The 15,068-nt window shown below is 39.1% G+C and overlaps 1 protein-coding gene across 9 annotated transcripts in view; it reads left to right on the forward strand.

Moving 5' to 3' along the window:
* TNRC6B (trinucleotide repeat containing adaptor 6B) overlaps nt 1-15,068 on the forward strand; it is a 47,813-nt gene that overhangs the window by 22,435 nt on the left and 10,310 nt on the right. For 4 of the 9 annotated variants that reach the window (XM_042793261.1, XM_032996771.2, XM_032996772.2 and 1 more), the window contains 9 exons: nt 5,564-5,712; nt 6,875-7,045; nt 9,310-9,435; nt 10,478-10,609; nt 11,131-11,226; nt 11,452-11,626; nt 11,981-12,115; nt 12,315-12,491; nt 14,711-14,794. In XM_042793261.1, coding sequence (XP_042649195.1) covers nt 5,564-5,712; nt 6,875-7,045; nt 9,310-9,435; nt 10,478-10,609; nt 11,131-11,226; nt 11,452-11,626; nt 11,981-12,115; nt 12,315-12,491; nt 14,711-14,794 — 1,245 coding nt within the window. The remainder of the gene's footprint in view (nt 1-5,563; nt 5,713-6,874; nt 7,046-9,309; nt 9,436-10,477; nt 10,610-11,130; nt 11,227-11,451; nt 11,627-11,980; nt 12,116-12,314; nt 12,492-14,710; nt 14,795-15,068) is intronic. The other 5 variants (XM_032996773.2, XM_032996776.2, XM_032996775.2 and 2 more) reach the window with 4 other exon arrangements.

Here is a 15,068-nt window from a genome sequence, read left to right on the forward strand (position 1 = left end):
GTATTCTCAGCTGTTATCTAGAACAGTGAATTTCTTGTGTAGATGAGGTATACCCTGAGCACTCCAGAGAAGTGTATATGTAGTGGTTCTGCATCTGGAAGGGGTCCCTGTATCAGTGCAGATCAAGTTTGTGGTGTAGGTGTGGACACACTGATTCTGAGTCTCATGTGGTTATCACTGAGACCCGCAGTATGGCTCTTACACAGTAACTATTTTACTGATTTCATGTTTAAAAATGATCTAGTACCAAGCTGTTTATTTCCAACTACTTCTGCATTAGAGCAGAAGTTTCTACTTCAGCTGAAACACAGATACACACAGACACAGGGTGCAGCTGAAAGGACAGAAGGGACTTGGTAAGAAGGGGAGGGCTGGCTGGAGGAGGTGACTGGCTTGGAATCAGTGCTTGCTCTGCTGTGGTTCTAAATTTCCTGTGGGAGATTGTGAATTGAATTAATTACTCATAATCCTGTGGTGATATCTCTGAAGAGCCACCCGCCAAAGTCGTTCTGCTTCATGTCACAGTCTGTGGGGTCTCTAGATCAACTAAAATTGGTGGGTACAGGGCAAGTACAGTTAGTTTCAAAATACCTTCTGAAAGTCATTGCTGTACGTTAGAATAGTGTGGGATCTGTGATGCAAGTTGGCTGTATCCAACATCAAGGATAGAATCTATTTACTTCTGAGATATTACCTGCCAAAGAAGTTACAGTGTGCAGGTCTATGGCTGACTGTGTTGTAAACATGCAGTAATCTCACCTTCCAGCATCATGTACGTCTACAGTTTGGTACATTGGATCCTGACTGTGGCAACTTTTTGTTTGTTTCATTGCCCAATTTATTTTTCTTTCCTCCCTCCCCCCAGCATCTAAACATCAAAATAATGACAGTAGGGAAGAACATAGTGGCCCGAGTTGTTTGTTCAACTCCCATTTTTACAGATGTCAAGACAGTTGACTGATATGATGCATTCTGCCTCACCCCAAAAAGTAATCCAGTAGTAGGTACTGCTTTCCTCTAAAGTGTCCTCTATCCTAGTGGTACAATGGCCATATGATTGAAATTGAACCTATACTGAAAGAGCTTCTGGTATCAGTGGAAAACTAGATAGCACAAGTTCAAACCCCACAAACGCAAGCAGTGTAACTTAGAGACTACAAGAGGCAGTTCTTCTGACACTGGCTGTTGTGCTATAATTGCAGTTTCTGTGACATTCTGATTCTGCCATAAATCTGTACCTTTCTAGTATTCTTGATGATGATATTCCAATACTGTGCCTTGCAAGAAGTCTACTCATGTTGACCCTTTTTGCATCAGTGCTGTCACCAGCTTTAGTACTTCCTCATCTGTCACTGTTGCAGCATCACATGATGCTGTAGTCAGGATTTTCCCAACCAGAAAAACTTTTTTTATTGGGAGTACCTGTTAACCTTTGTTGGTACCAAAGGTACCAAAAGAGTTGTGGTAGTCAAGACTTATTTGCATCTAATATCAACTCCAGATTTAGTGTTCTAATGCACGCCAAATAGCTGCAGTGTCTATCAGTTTAGAATCCATTACATTTCTAAAAAGTGTATCACAGTTCATACAGGATTAAGTAGTTAATTGTAGCCAGAATTGCTTTCTTCCTCTGAATAGTTAAGGATCCCAGTAAAAGATGTTAAAGCATGTATTTGTGTACTATAGCACAGTTCTGGGGAAGGTAACAGAATTTTTGGATCTCTCCAATTTGACGTCATACAGCCTCTCTAGAACTCAGGCTCTGACTGTATCATGCTTCTCTAAAGATCTAGATGGAGATAAGTTGTCTTCTTGGATCTGCCTTCAGCTGCTGCTGTTAAAGAACAGATCTAAGAAACATAAAAATAAAGAGCGTGGTAACCTGGATTATGCTGGTTATAGCTCTGTTAGGTTTTTTTTATCTCCACATTAAGCTGTTGGATCCTTTAGAACTTCCTGCTGTTGAGGACCTTAAGGCCATCAAACCTTCTGAGGAAAGATGGCTTATGCTCAGAATATCCTGTGAAATGATGCAGAAAGGTTCCATGCTTAATCTTGATACATTGTACTTCTGTGAGTTCAGTATGCCCATTAATGGTGGCATCCTTGATCCTAGGTGGAGGCATTTATTGTAGTTTGTATTATGTTTCAAAGAGAAAATGTAACAGATGTTCTTGAGGCTTTTGTGTTACTTCTCTGCGCTGTTTTGCTCATCCTGTATCTACTTCTGAACTTTAAAAGTTGGACTTAATGAGGTAGGCTTGTTCTGCAACTGGTTTTCAGTCAGGATTACAACATACCAGGTTTTCCTAACTAGATAACTCCCACCGTGATATTTTCCCACTTTATGGATAAATGCACATTGATGTTGAAGTTAAATCTGTGCTTGGAGACCACACATACCAAAGAAAACTTTGGCTCTGGTCATCATGCATCATAAAATAGGTCCAGTTGTGAGTAAGTAATTCTGACTACATTGGTCTCAGTCTCCTTGTTTGAAAAATGTGTTGCTTTTATTTACTGACCAAGACAGAAAAGAGATGGATTAATAGCATACCTGAGGCAGATCTACTTCCTCTTTTTTTTTTTTTAATTTTTCTATCAAATCCCTTTAATGGATAGCTTGTTTTACTTTAAAAATAGGATACAACTTTTTTCCATTGAAATCTCTCCTACCATGTATATGCCACGACATGAAGTTTGCTACAGTAAGTAGCTTGTCAGAACCACTTAGTATTTTATCTTTTCCACCCTTCTGTTTGACCACCACCTGTGTTGTTTGTTTGTTTGTTTTTTTTTTTTTAATGTGTTAATTGCAACCTCTGCAGATCACTGAATTCCTAAATCACCTGTAAAGACTGGGAAATTAATTTCCAATTTTTGTTGATTCAGATGCAATTCATGCAGCTGTCCATTGTAAATATGTTACAAAGCTATAACCTGATTTAGCATTCAGGTGTAACACCTCGATATCTTAAGCATATGTGCTTGCTCAGTAGGCTTGGATGTTGTAAATTTACAGCAAAGCTATAAACCCGGTATCTTTAAAATTACTCATTTTTTGTGGTCAAGCAGAAAACATGTTTCAAATTTGTTCATTGGTTGGGGGTTTTTTCCATTTGGGTTATCCCACTGGATGTATGTATTTTCACCACATTGAGATTCTGGTTTGCAAATGTTTTAAATAACTTTGTCCAACAGCGGTTCTTGTCTCCTATCTCCCCGTACATGATCACATTATATACTATTTTGTATATAATTCCTTTTATTTCTTTTTTCTTTTAAGCTGTGTGCATGTGATGGGGGAGATCTTACTTTAATGTGTTTTCTTTTTTTCCCTCACTAGGGCATGAATGTCATCTTCCAAGCTCTTGTTTCATTTTCCATTTTTCACAGTGTTTCTCCTAGCTGTTAATAGTGGGGGGAAAATCCAAGAACTGGTGGAGTGTCTTCTTTTATTAAGATGGTTGGACTTTTAACCTGCTCTACGTTTCTGTATGTGGAGGGTGTGGGGCTTTGTATTTATTCATGCGCAAGTGTTTTCACCTACTGCAGAGGGTAAAATTAAAACTTTTTGGATTTTAACAATCGTCTATGTAAGGTAAAGCTAGTCTTCAGCCACCTGCATTATTTATAGCTTTTGTTGGCAAGTGCAAAAGACAAACTCACATGACAGGTTTCAAGGATGCATTAGAATTTTCTATGAATGGGATAAATGAATGTTATCATCTCTCTTAGCAAGGCCTTGTATATACAGAGGTTTAAGCTTCCTCAACATTAAGTGGCATGCATATCTGTGCTTGAAACCTTTAAAGGTGATATTTAATGCGCTACGTGTTACTTAACAAGCCATCATTCAATAATATTTGAAGAGTTGATTGGATCATCAGGATAACTGAAGGGACAAAAGGGTGTTTCTGCGGCTTAGTCACGTTGTGTTGGCATTGACCCAACTGCATTTCAGATAGTGATGCAACTCTGTCTTGCTTTCAGTTTCTTTTCAAGCAACTAACGGACAGGGCTTCCTGTCTAGAATTAAAGATCACAGACCTTTTGGTAGTGCATTGCTGGCACTGTGTGTAGTGGTTAGATGTAGGTATTGACAGGATTGAGATGTATGTGACTGCTTTTGCAGAGCCAGTTCTAGCTTTTTAGGGTATGTCAGAAAGGGATGAGCTCATCCAGGTCAGTATGACTCCAGTTACAAGCCAAGATATGTAGGTGACTTGTCAAGTGTTTTTGTGATAAGTGATGTTGAATGCATCTGAGACGATGAAGCTGGATCAACTTTGAAAGCTCTGCTGGCAAGAAAACCCCATGTAATTAGTGGTGGATTTCATAGGTTCTTGGCAATAACGTACCTATGAATATTAATAGTTTGTGATTGCACATTAAGAAGAGATGCTGACTTTGAGAAGCTTTTTTGAGGAATGGGTAAGTGTTTTGAAGGTATTGGAGTGATTAGCTGTCTGCTCTGTTTGATAAAGGCTTAGTGTTTTGTCAGTGGTAGGTCAAGATATCTGTCACCAGCTTCCTTTGAAAGAATCATAGATTTTGGTTAACTGTGGTGACAGGTTTTTTAAACTGTTCTTGGAAAGGCCATCTGTGCTACTAAATGAAATTATTTAAAACTAAAAATACTGGCAAAGCTCATTTTTATCACGCTGTCCATATTTTAAAACAAAGATGTTCTCCAAGTACTTCCAACATAACAATATGCAGCTGATACCTTGCAGGTGCCAAATATGACCAAAAAAAAGCATTCCTTGGCAGCAGTTTGGTGTGTAAGGTAGAAAACTTCCTTCAGATAGCACTTGGCTGATGTTAAGCTTATGGGGAAAGATGATGTCTTGTTCGTTGTGTATGTTGCAGTTTGATCATCTGTTATTAACATCCATTCCTCATGTTCCACCACATTAGTCACTAAACAATGGCAGGAGGCTGCAGGGGATGTTTGAGAAGCGCCTCTCGTACTGGTTGTGTAATCACTGCATACAGGCTGAGGGAGGTTGGTTGCTTCTCTGGAAGTTTCACTACACCAGATGATCTGTGGTGTTCAGGAGTTAAGTTCACATGACTGTAGAAGACTCGTACTCAAATTATGTGCATGGTTTTGCAGTTTGAGGAATTCTTTCTCAGTGCCAAACCCAATAGAGGCTATGCAGAATATACAGAGAACCTAAATAGCAGTGTCTCTATAGATACTGAATACCAATAGATAACAGTGTGAGTTTTGGAAGACATTGAGAATTACTTATAAATGAATATCACCGTTTGAACTAGGCTGCTGTAGAAATGCATATGTTTATATCGGTACATAAATTGTGAGAAATACTTCATATTAAACTTTCTAAACTACATTGGCTTGTTCAGTCTTAAAAATGAAACTTCCTACTTTAATTTTTCAACACTTTTAATATCAGCTGTGGCTATGCTAAATTAAGACAGATGTCATTTATGCCCTGATCTTAAAGATACCTTCTTTAGCTGTGAACCTGCTGTCATGAAACATGGTAGAGATTATTGGCACTAATTCAGTCTTATTTCTTCTTTTTTTTTACAGGTGGTCTCCCAGATAAGAAGTTTGAGGTAGATAAACGAGCCATGAATCTCGGGGACTTTAATGACATGATGAGAAAGGATCGATCTGGGTTCCGTCCACCTAATTCCAAAGACATGGGAACCACAGATAGCGGGCCTTATTTTGAGAAGGTGAGAGAAATATCTTCAGATAATTAACATTAACCTCTGTGTTCAAGGTCTCAATTTTTACCCTACTCCTCTGGAGGTGCTGAAAATTCAGTAACCTTGGACAAGCTCAATAATAAAAGGTGTGGGGGGAGTTGTGTTTGTAGAACGAATGTGTATATAAACCAGAGGTGTCAGATGTGTGTAGACAAACTAAATTATCTGGGGAGCATGAGGCTTTTTATTCTAGAACAGTCGGCTGTTAATATGGACGGAAAGAAATCTCTTTGTTTTTCTTGGAAGGGTAAACTACTGGTAGCATCGAAATTCATTATAGGTTTCATCACAGTGATTCTTTTGGCTACTGACTACAATCATCTACTGTAAACAAATTGGTTTAGATCTAAGTAAACATAAGTAATCACAGTCTTCCAAATTTTTTCTGCTTTCATGTCTGTCATTTATTGGAAACACCCTTTCTAAATTCTGCAACCCCTTATGCTGTACGTCCGTGTACTGTAAGCTTCTGTATGACATCTGTTTCTCTGTGACATCTGTTGTATGTTATGGTAGCGTTTCTTTCATATTCTTGCGTATTTTAAATAGAAGCTATCACTGTTATTAGCAAGCATTAATTGCTTCACATTATGAATTGGAAAGTGTCCAGTAGATTCAAAATGCTTTAGGGTTTATCACATGTAAAATGGAAAAGAAATTTGGTTTAAAAATCCTGAAGGCGTGTTACTGTCAATGAATTTTTTAACTCCTCCATTTTGGTATAACAGGCCAAAACCCAATTTTGTCAACTCCCTCTGGTGGCCTAATTAATAAATACCACTAGCAGAGCTAATGCATTCCTAACAAATTATGTTTGTAGGTGTGTGCTGACATTAGGAATTCATTCAAGATTTGTTTGTTTCTGTAGTGGTAATAGCCACTGTAAGAAATCAATTTCATGAGAGTTCGAAATGTACTTTTGAAAAGAAACCTTTAGGAATTTATTGATTATCTCCTTGGTCCAAAATCTTAATTGTCAAGTGATCAGTTGAGTCAGAAGTTTTGTCCTTGTAACTGCTATTACAAATTAACTTTGCTTCTTCCTAGTCACTCACCGTCCCTCTTTCTCTCCTCTTGCATTCTGTTGCTTCACTAACCAACTCCTGCTGTTGGCTAACTGCTGCTTCAGCTGACTTTGCCTTTCTCCAATCAAGATGGGTGCCTTGGGGATGAGGCTCCCTGCTCTCCCTTCTCCCCTTCTCCCAGCTACAAGCTGTCTCCCTCTGGTTCCACACTATCCAACGTCGGCCTTGGGGCAATCGGCTCAGGGCTCAGTCCCCAAAACTTCGCTGCTAGACAAGTAAGCAGGCCACCTTATAAGATGCATTGTTATAATGCTGCAACCTGGGCTTAATCCTGGTTAGTTGGTTGCTTGCATTTGTTTTCCTACTAAATTAATATTGTTAATGGAAATTTCAGCTATATCAGGACATTGAGAATCAATCCACTTTGGTTCCTACCATCAAAATGTATTCCATCTGTTTTTATTGGCCTTTTCCTGAATCACAGTGCAGCAGCAGCAGATAGATGTGCTTTTCAGAAGTCATGAAGTTAGTGGCAACTTTTACGTTTTAATTTCTGTTTTAAACACCAGGTAGAGGCTGTTGGTTTGCCCTACCACCCCCCGACACTGAATTTTTCCAGACTCCACCCAATGACCCTGTATGTAGAAATGTGCCTTTAAAAAATTGCAATAATTTTGCATTGTACATGTTCCCTTCTCCCTTCCCAACAGCCCAAAGAAAGGATTGATTTAATAGCTACGGGGGAATGGTGGGGAAGAAATAAAGTGGTTAACTGCAGTTTGGAAGAATTTCTGGCTATTACGTTTTGCATTATGCTAGAATAAAATGTTGTAGGAATACTGGGAAATGAAAGAATAGAATCTAAGTATTGCAACTAGGCTAGCTTATATAGTCACATGCCTAACATGATGGTGTTTCTTTGTGTTGTCTTCCTGTTTCTATGTGACACAATCAGTGTTGAACATTAGATTAAATTCAGAATTTGCAGGCATGTTCTTGGATTCTGTGTGCAGAACTCTGTTGAGCTTTAGGAAGAGCTGAAAGTAGCTGCAGCTTCAGGTTTCTCAAAAATTTTAATGTGTAGTTGACCCCAGTCAGTTTTTTCCAGAGTAAAAACTCCTGTTTCTTGGGGTTTTTTTCCCCGTGTGTGTAGTAGGACATCTTGAGTTACTTCAGAAAGAGAAGATGCATTAAGGAAGTGGAATGTGATACAGATGAATGAGGCAATCCATAATGCTGCCAGTATAGAAGCAGAATGAGACACTTTTGTTTTAACAAAAGGATAGTGGAGAATGCACAGTATTATGGTAGAAGGGAGGCAAAATTTATGAAATCCATTTATGTAAGAGAAGGAAGGGGTTTGGAGAAGGCATGCACAATCTCAGTTTGGAAGAACGATTAATTTATGTTGGGTACAGTGATGCTGGCATGGAGAGGGACAACAGAGAATGATAGCTGAGGGATGGAAAATGTACTGTTTAGAACCCCAAGTATCTGAGGATCATAGACATCCTGGTATACAGCAGAAGATGGGAAGTTCTGAGGATCTGGAAAACTAAAAGACAGAATCCTGGCACATAAAGACCCTTTGGAGTATGAGCTTCAGCTTTCAGAAGCAATAACATGCAACTGTTAGTGTAGGAGACTGTCCATAACATTTCCTGTGGCTTTTGTTGAAAGATTTGTTACAAATAAAGATAGTCTGCTCAGATTCTGAAATAGTGAAACATAATCACAAATTTTCTTTGGACTTTTTGGTGCAGTAGGGTTTGTTATTACACAAGTTGCTTATAAAACAGTAAATACTTCTCATTAAGAAGACTCAAACAGCAAGCATTCTTGTGTTAGAAAATAAACCACTGGGAGGCAAAAAAAAACAACTAAACAAACCAACCAAAACTGTTTTCTCACTTTAAAATTTTCCTGCTCTTCCATTTAGTGGGGAAAAAAGGAAAATAAAAACATCTCAATTCAGAATGCTGAAGTTTTCACATTAGAAGGAAAAGTTTTAATAAAATTTTTAATTAATTTTATTTATTTACTTTTATTTAATTAATTTTATTGAATTAATTTTATTTCATTTCAGTTAGTGAAAGGCCTGCAGAGGTAGTGATAGGCTCACAAGTGATCTCTCAGCAACTTACTCAAGAGTATCTGACTCTTCTGAATGATGGCCCAGAATTCTTGTTGACCCAACAAGATAATAAGCTGATAGAATGGGGTTTTGAGTGTGGTGTTTGTACTCCAAGTTTCCATTTCCCAACATGTAAAGTGCAAAATATAAAACATTAGCTTTCTCATGTGCTTTGAAATAAGTGGATATATTCAACGTAGAGGAGAAAGAGCCTGCATCTCAAGAATGCAGTACAGCAGTTTTAATCCAGGTAGAATATTACTGATGTAGGGCAAACATCTCAGTAATTCTAAGGGTGCTCTGTTTAAGTCAGTACTTGCCTCATGGTTATTGGTATGTAGTTAACAGCATAGAAATCCATCATCCTGAAAGATTCATCTTCTCACTACTGCTTTAATTTTATAGGGTGGCAATCATGGTTTGTTTGGAAACAGCACAGCACAATCGAGGGGCATGCACACACCAGTGCAGCCACTAAATCCTTCCCCCAATATCCGGGCGCAAGTGCCTCCCCAATTTCTTTCTCCCCAGGTAAGGAATTTATAGTAACTGGTTACTTGTAAAAGTAGAGCTACAGACCTCAGAGCATTACAGACCTCAGAGGTTACTTACATATCTATCTTAGTCTTGGCTTGATGTTAAGAAATCAAAAACTTACATAAGATAAAAAAATTAAAATTCATAGTTGAAAGTGCTTAAAACTCAGTGCAGAAGGATTACCCTTCTTTCTTATTCCAAGGAAGTTGATGGTAAATGCTCGCTACCAGTATTTTTAAACCTCAAAGTAGATTCAGGAATCCTGTGTCTTACATAGGCTTTTGCAAAGTATTTTTAAAAAAAAAAAATGTGAAAGCTGAAAGTTTTTCTAAAGTGTGACAGGTTGCTTAGTTTTTTTCAAGCAGTCTTGTCCTGTGCTTCCTCCCACCCTGAAAGAGAGGCCTGATGAAGGGCTATACTTACATTTACATTGCAGAGCTTTAAGATCTCAGGGTCTCCAAATGCACAAGTTGACCTTTTGCTTTGGACTTGAAGACTTTTGGAGATTCTCTTGATTTCTACTTGTGTATCTCTCAAATAATGCAGGGAGAAATGGGGGGATTCTTCTCCACCTACTCCTGTCTTTTACTGTAGCTTATTCAGCATACAAAGAGATTAACTCTTTCTGTGAGGTACTGTTTCTTTGCTCCAGTGACTGCCTGAATGCCTTTCTTTTCCCTTGTCAAGCAGTACATTTTTAATGTGATAATGCAGTACTGTGATTACTGGTTAGCTGCAGATATATCAGCATTTTAATTTAGTGCAGTCTCTAGCAACTGATTGGTTGGGGGAGGAACCTTTGTGTGTGTGTCTGCATCTGCACGTGTAATACTGTATATTGTCGATCAAGTGAGGTATTCACTCTGCTCAAGTCATAGATTGTGCATGTTTAAATGTGATGTGTTAATAAATCTGTAATGTCTTTCCCAGAACACCATGTAAGATTGGTGTCATACCTATTCCTTTATAGACGTACTTCATCATATTCTCTCATAGCCGTGCGTTTCTTGAGGATATGTAACTGGTTTCCATGCAGGTTTCGGCCTCCATGCTCAAACAGTTCCCCAACAGTGGCTTGAATCCTGGTCTTTTCAATATGGGCCCCCAGCTTTCTCCACAACAGATTGCCATGCTGAGCCAGCTTCCACAGATTCCCCAGTTTCAACTAGTAAGTAGCTAGTAATCTTGAGACAGACTGTTTACAAAGTGTCTGCTGAAAGTTTTCTTATGTTTGTTGTAATTCTGTTTTGTTCTACTGATCTTGTGTTAATTTTGTACAAGTATTCCCTGTTTGTTGGACAGGAAGGTACAGCCCTGTTAGAGGGCAACAGGCCTGTGTAATTATTGTGATTGTTGCAGTGGGTTAGTATTGATTCTAATCAATATCTTTGTACAGAAAGCAGTTGTTTGTAGATTTGTAATTGTTTTTCTCAGACTCATAGTGATGGTAAGAAAGAAGGTACTAGTAATACTGTTGCATGATGTTAAATTAGAAGCAAGTGAAGCATATAGTATTCTTTTAATGCATTCACTGTCATGTTATTTGAGAGTGTGGAATGAGAAACAGTTTACCTAAGTTATGGGCAAAGTATTTGCTAGTGGCTAGCTCCTGGCAATTCTATTTCACTTGATGAGCTTTCACTTGATGAGCTCTGTATTCTCACGCTTCCCACCCTACTTATCTTGTAGGCATGTCAGCTCCTCCTTCAGCAGCAGCAACAGCAGCAGCTGTTACAGAGCCAGAGGAAGTTATCTCAAGCTGTGCGACAACAGCAGGAGCAACAGGTGTGGCACTGTTTTTGTCAATCATACGAAATATACAGTGTGCTGGAAAAATGTAGTCTGCAGCAGAGATGGCGCTGGTTCTAGTAATGTCATCTGCTCTCTTCAGTTTGCACTTTTCAGAGAGCAAGGTCCTTTGGATCTCTTTCAAGTCACTTTTTCTTCATGTTAACTGGAATCCCGTGTTACAGAATAGGATTTATCAGCCACGTTTTTTTTCATTTGCAGATTGCTCGTATGGTGAGTGCCCTCCAACAGCAGCAGCAGAGGCAGCCTGGCATGAAGCATTCGCCATCCCACCCTGTTGGGCCTAAGCCACATTTAGACAGCATGGTACCCAATCCTTTGAATGTGGGTCTCTCAGATTTACAGACCAAAGGGCAAATACCTGGATACGGTTCAGGTAAGTGCTCTGCGGGAAGAGATTTGGTGTATTGCCTATAGTTACCATATTAGCCAGTTATGTCTGGGTCCAGAAATTAGTGATTTATGTATAAGCACTAGAGCAAAAGTTACCACCTCATGATCAAATTGCATTATTTTTCATTACATGGGAAGACAACAGACATACTAACAAAGTGTATCTTGGCAGCATACTGACCTAATAAGCTTTTTTGGAAGTTGCCTCTTGAACGTTTCATTTGCTACTGTTCATTTTTTTTTTTACCTTTTCTTATGATCACAATGACTCCCTGTTTGAAGATACTTAAGCCAAAAAGAGCAAATTGCAATAGAGTTTTGTTTGTTTGTTTCGTAGGCTTTGGCTCAAGTGGCATGGATTACGGCATGGTGGGAGGGAAAGAGGCTGGAACAGAATCCCGCTTTAAGCAGTGGACTATGATGGAAGGGCTGCCCTCTGTGTCTTCACAAGATGCCAATATGCACAAAAATGGTGAGAAGGGGACTGGCTGTTTTGGGAATGCCCTTGCAATACCATTTTGCCACTTGGGAAATAGCTCAGATGAAACTATGCTTCAAGTTAGTGAATGTCTTACCTCACCAGTATGCATCTTAAATATTTTTTTCGTTTAGTATATCATACTCATAAAGGTCCCATCCTTTCCTGAGTGTGTGTCTTTTTAATGCTTCAGGTGCAATAGTGCCCCCTGGAAAGGCTCGCGGAGGATCGCCCTACAACCAGTTTGACATAATTCAGGGTGACCCACTAAGTGGCCATGCAGGCCCTGCTGGTGATAGTTGGTTACCTGCCAAATCTCCACCAACGAACAAGATCGGAAGCAAATCCAGCAATGCCAGCTGGCCTCCAGGTATTACATAAGGGCAGGGGTTATGTCTTAGCTTTAGAGTAGATGTGCTGAGACCTTTCCTTGTCATATTTTTTAAGTAACCACTGCAAGGAAAATACTTGCTTGGCCTATCTCATTTTTTTAAGATTTCTTCTACATTAAATTAAAACATAAATGTTGACTTTCCAGTAAAAAATTACTGGGCTAAATAAAAACTAACAGCTGAATTGCATGAGTAGTATTTGGGTTTTGTTAGGTGTACTCTTATCTTCTGTAGTTTGGTGACTTCACACTTACAGAAATTTCTATGAGAACACTTGTTCATAGAATGCACAATACCAGCTCCCTTCTCTTGTATTGATTCCTTATTTGCATTGTGTTAAGCTGACATGGGGTATAAAAATTCTGATTGACAGCATGGAATCAGAAAGCGAAAGATGTTGAAAGTTTGGTTTTTGTGGTGGTGGGAACAGAATTTTCTTGATTTTTTTTGTATTTTATGTAGCATGAACTTTTCTTCTGGCAATTGTTTACAAATATGATCGACTGCAAACCAAAAGGTTTCTTTTGCCAGCAGTATTGGCACAATATGTATACAATGTGTGTGGTATGCTGTTGTGGTTCACCTTTGCTCATGCTGCTTAAAGGATAGAAGAGTGTTGCCATGTTTCAGTACTGATCAGCAATCTTGTGGCTTGAGTAGAAGTTTCTTGCTTTTTGGATTACAGGCAATAGCACATTTTTTAAGTCTTCTAGAGTTTCACTGGCAGAATTCTGTCTTTTCGCTAGAAAACTCAAATATCTAGGAAAAATACATATGTATTTGAACACGCACATAATTTTCTATATAAAACATTCATTAAACAGAGTGGTGTCCTTGAAGTTGCATGAATTAATCAAGAGTGCTGTTCAGCAAATAGTGGCTGCTGTGATTTTTTTTCTGCCTGGAAGACTCTTACATTCCAGAAAAACATTCCTAACTGCAAATCCACTGCTATGAATCTCCTTAAGCACAAAAAAGTAAGGGTGCAGGTACATCTGTTGGCTAAAACAGTAGTGCACGACTTGCATCAGAAAGCCTAGGAATCTGTGTAACAGATACAACTGCAGGAAACCTACGAAAGGTAGTTAAAGTGTTTTTATGTGGGAACCCCTCAGTGTCTGACTCTGGCAAGAAAATGTTTTGATGAGCTAACAGAGTTAAAGAATTAGTTATCTCAAGAACAACTGCACACCCACATTTCATGCCACTGACTGCTTTCCATAGAGGTGTATTTGCATTGCATTTCTGTCAACCTGGTTGTTAAGTACTGAGCTTCTTGAGCTGGAGTTGCTGTTCATAATGCCAAAAACTCCCAAAATTTAATTTTTTTTCAGGACCTTTCTTGTAGACTTATTGTTGCTGAACTTTTTTCTTTAGTTACCATTTCCCTGTATAATACTGAGAAACGCTGCTTGGAATGTTGGGAGAGGGATGTGAGGATCAGCTCTGCCATGTTTCCAGGTTTTGGAGCAGCCCCTGGCTCTGTCAAGATTCTTGTTACCATAAGGCCGTTACAGAAGTGAGAAGCTGAATAGCTACTCTTTGCCCCTTGTTGATATTGTAGAGCTTCCTTAGTGATACCTGCAGTCCCACTGTCAGGGCTGCCTCACCTCTGTGAGAAGATAGCTGGAGTTCACAAATCCTGAACATAAACTCTCACTGGGATCATCAGTACCATCCCTAATTTCTTGTGGACATGAGTAACTCATGACTGTGCAGATACCATGTAACAGATCATGGATTTTGGCATATGGCATTTATGCAGTTACTGCTGTACTGCTAGCCGCCCTCTCTTATGAGGTCTGTAGACTATTAGGACAAGTGTTACTGTACCATAACCATCAGCCACTTAAGCCGTCTCATAGCTTCTTCAGTTTATTGGCTTCCTCAAGAAGGGAAACTTAGCTGAAATCATGATCCACTTTATCGACATCACTGATGAAGAATAAAGGCCCAAAATGATTTTACACTCTAGGTCCTTTTTCTCTGCAAGTTTGTAGATGAGGCCTGTCAGTTCCTGGCGTGAAGATACAATTTTTCTTCCTACTGTTAGAAAATAAGTTGTTAACGAAAATGAGTTTACAAGAGAAAACCTCTTGAACTAGGTGCATTTTTCCTTTGAATGAATACAGTGGTCACTCAGCATTCACCCTGACTACACCTTTCGCGTTTTCCTCCTAAATGCCATCTGCTGCAGAAATTCTGCCGTTCAAGAGAGCAGTATTGTTCAGCACAAAGATAAATGAAGTGGTGCCCAATCAAACTGATATCACAGCTGGAGGTGAGAGCAAGTTTTGCTGCATTGGTGAGAACTCTGTCTTTTGGTTATGTCACACAGACCTGCATACCTAGGTAATACTAGACTGTAATTTTCCCATTCAAGGGCAGATCGGTCATTCTCCAGGCAAACTGACCTAGATGTGTGTGTCATGGTTTTCCTCATAATCTTGTGCTTGAAGTTTTTGGGAGGACCTTTCAGATGTCATTGGAGAAATGCACTTCGTGTTTTCTTTACTAACTAGAAATGAGAATATGTCTGTAGGCAGAGTTGGTGA

The sequence above is a fragment of the Tyto alba genome, unplaced genomic scaffold (genome assembly GCF_018691265.1).
Source record: "Tyto alba isolate M040663 unplaced genomic scaffold, T.alba_DEE_v4.0 Super-Scaffold_2, whole genome shotgun sequence".
NCBI classification, from domain to species: Eukaryota; Metazoa; Chordata; class Aves; order Strigiformes; family Tytonidae; genus Tyto; species Tyto alba.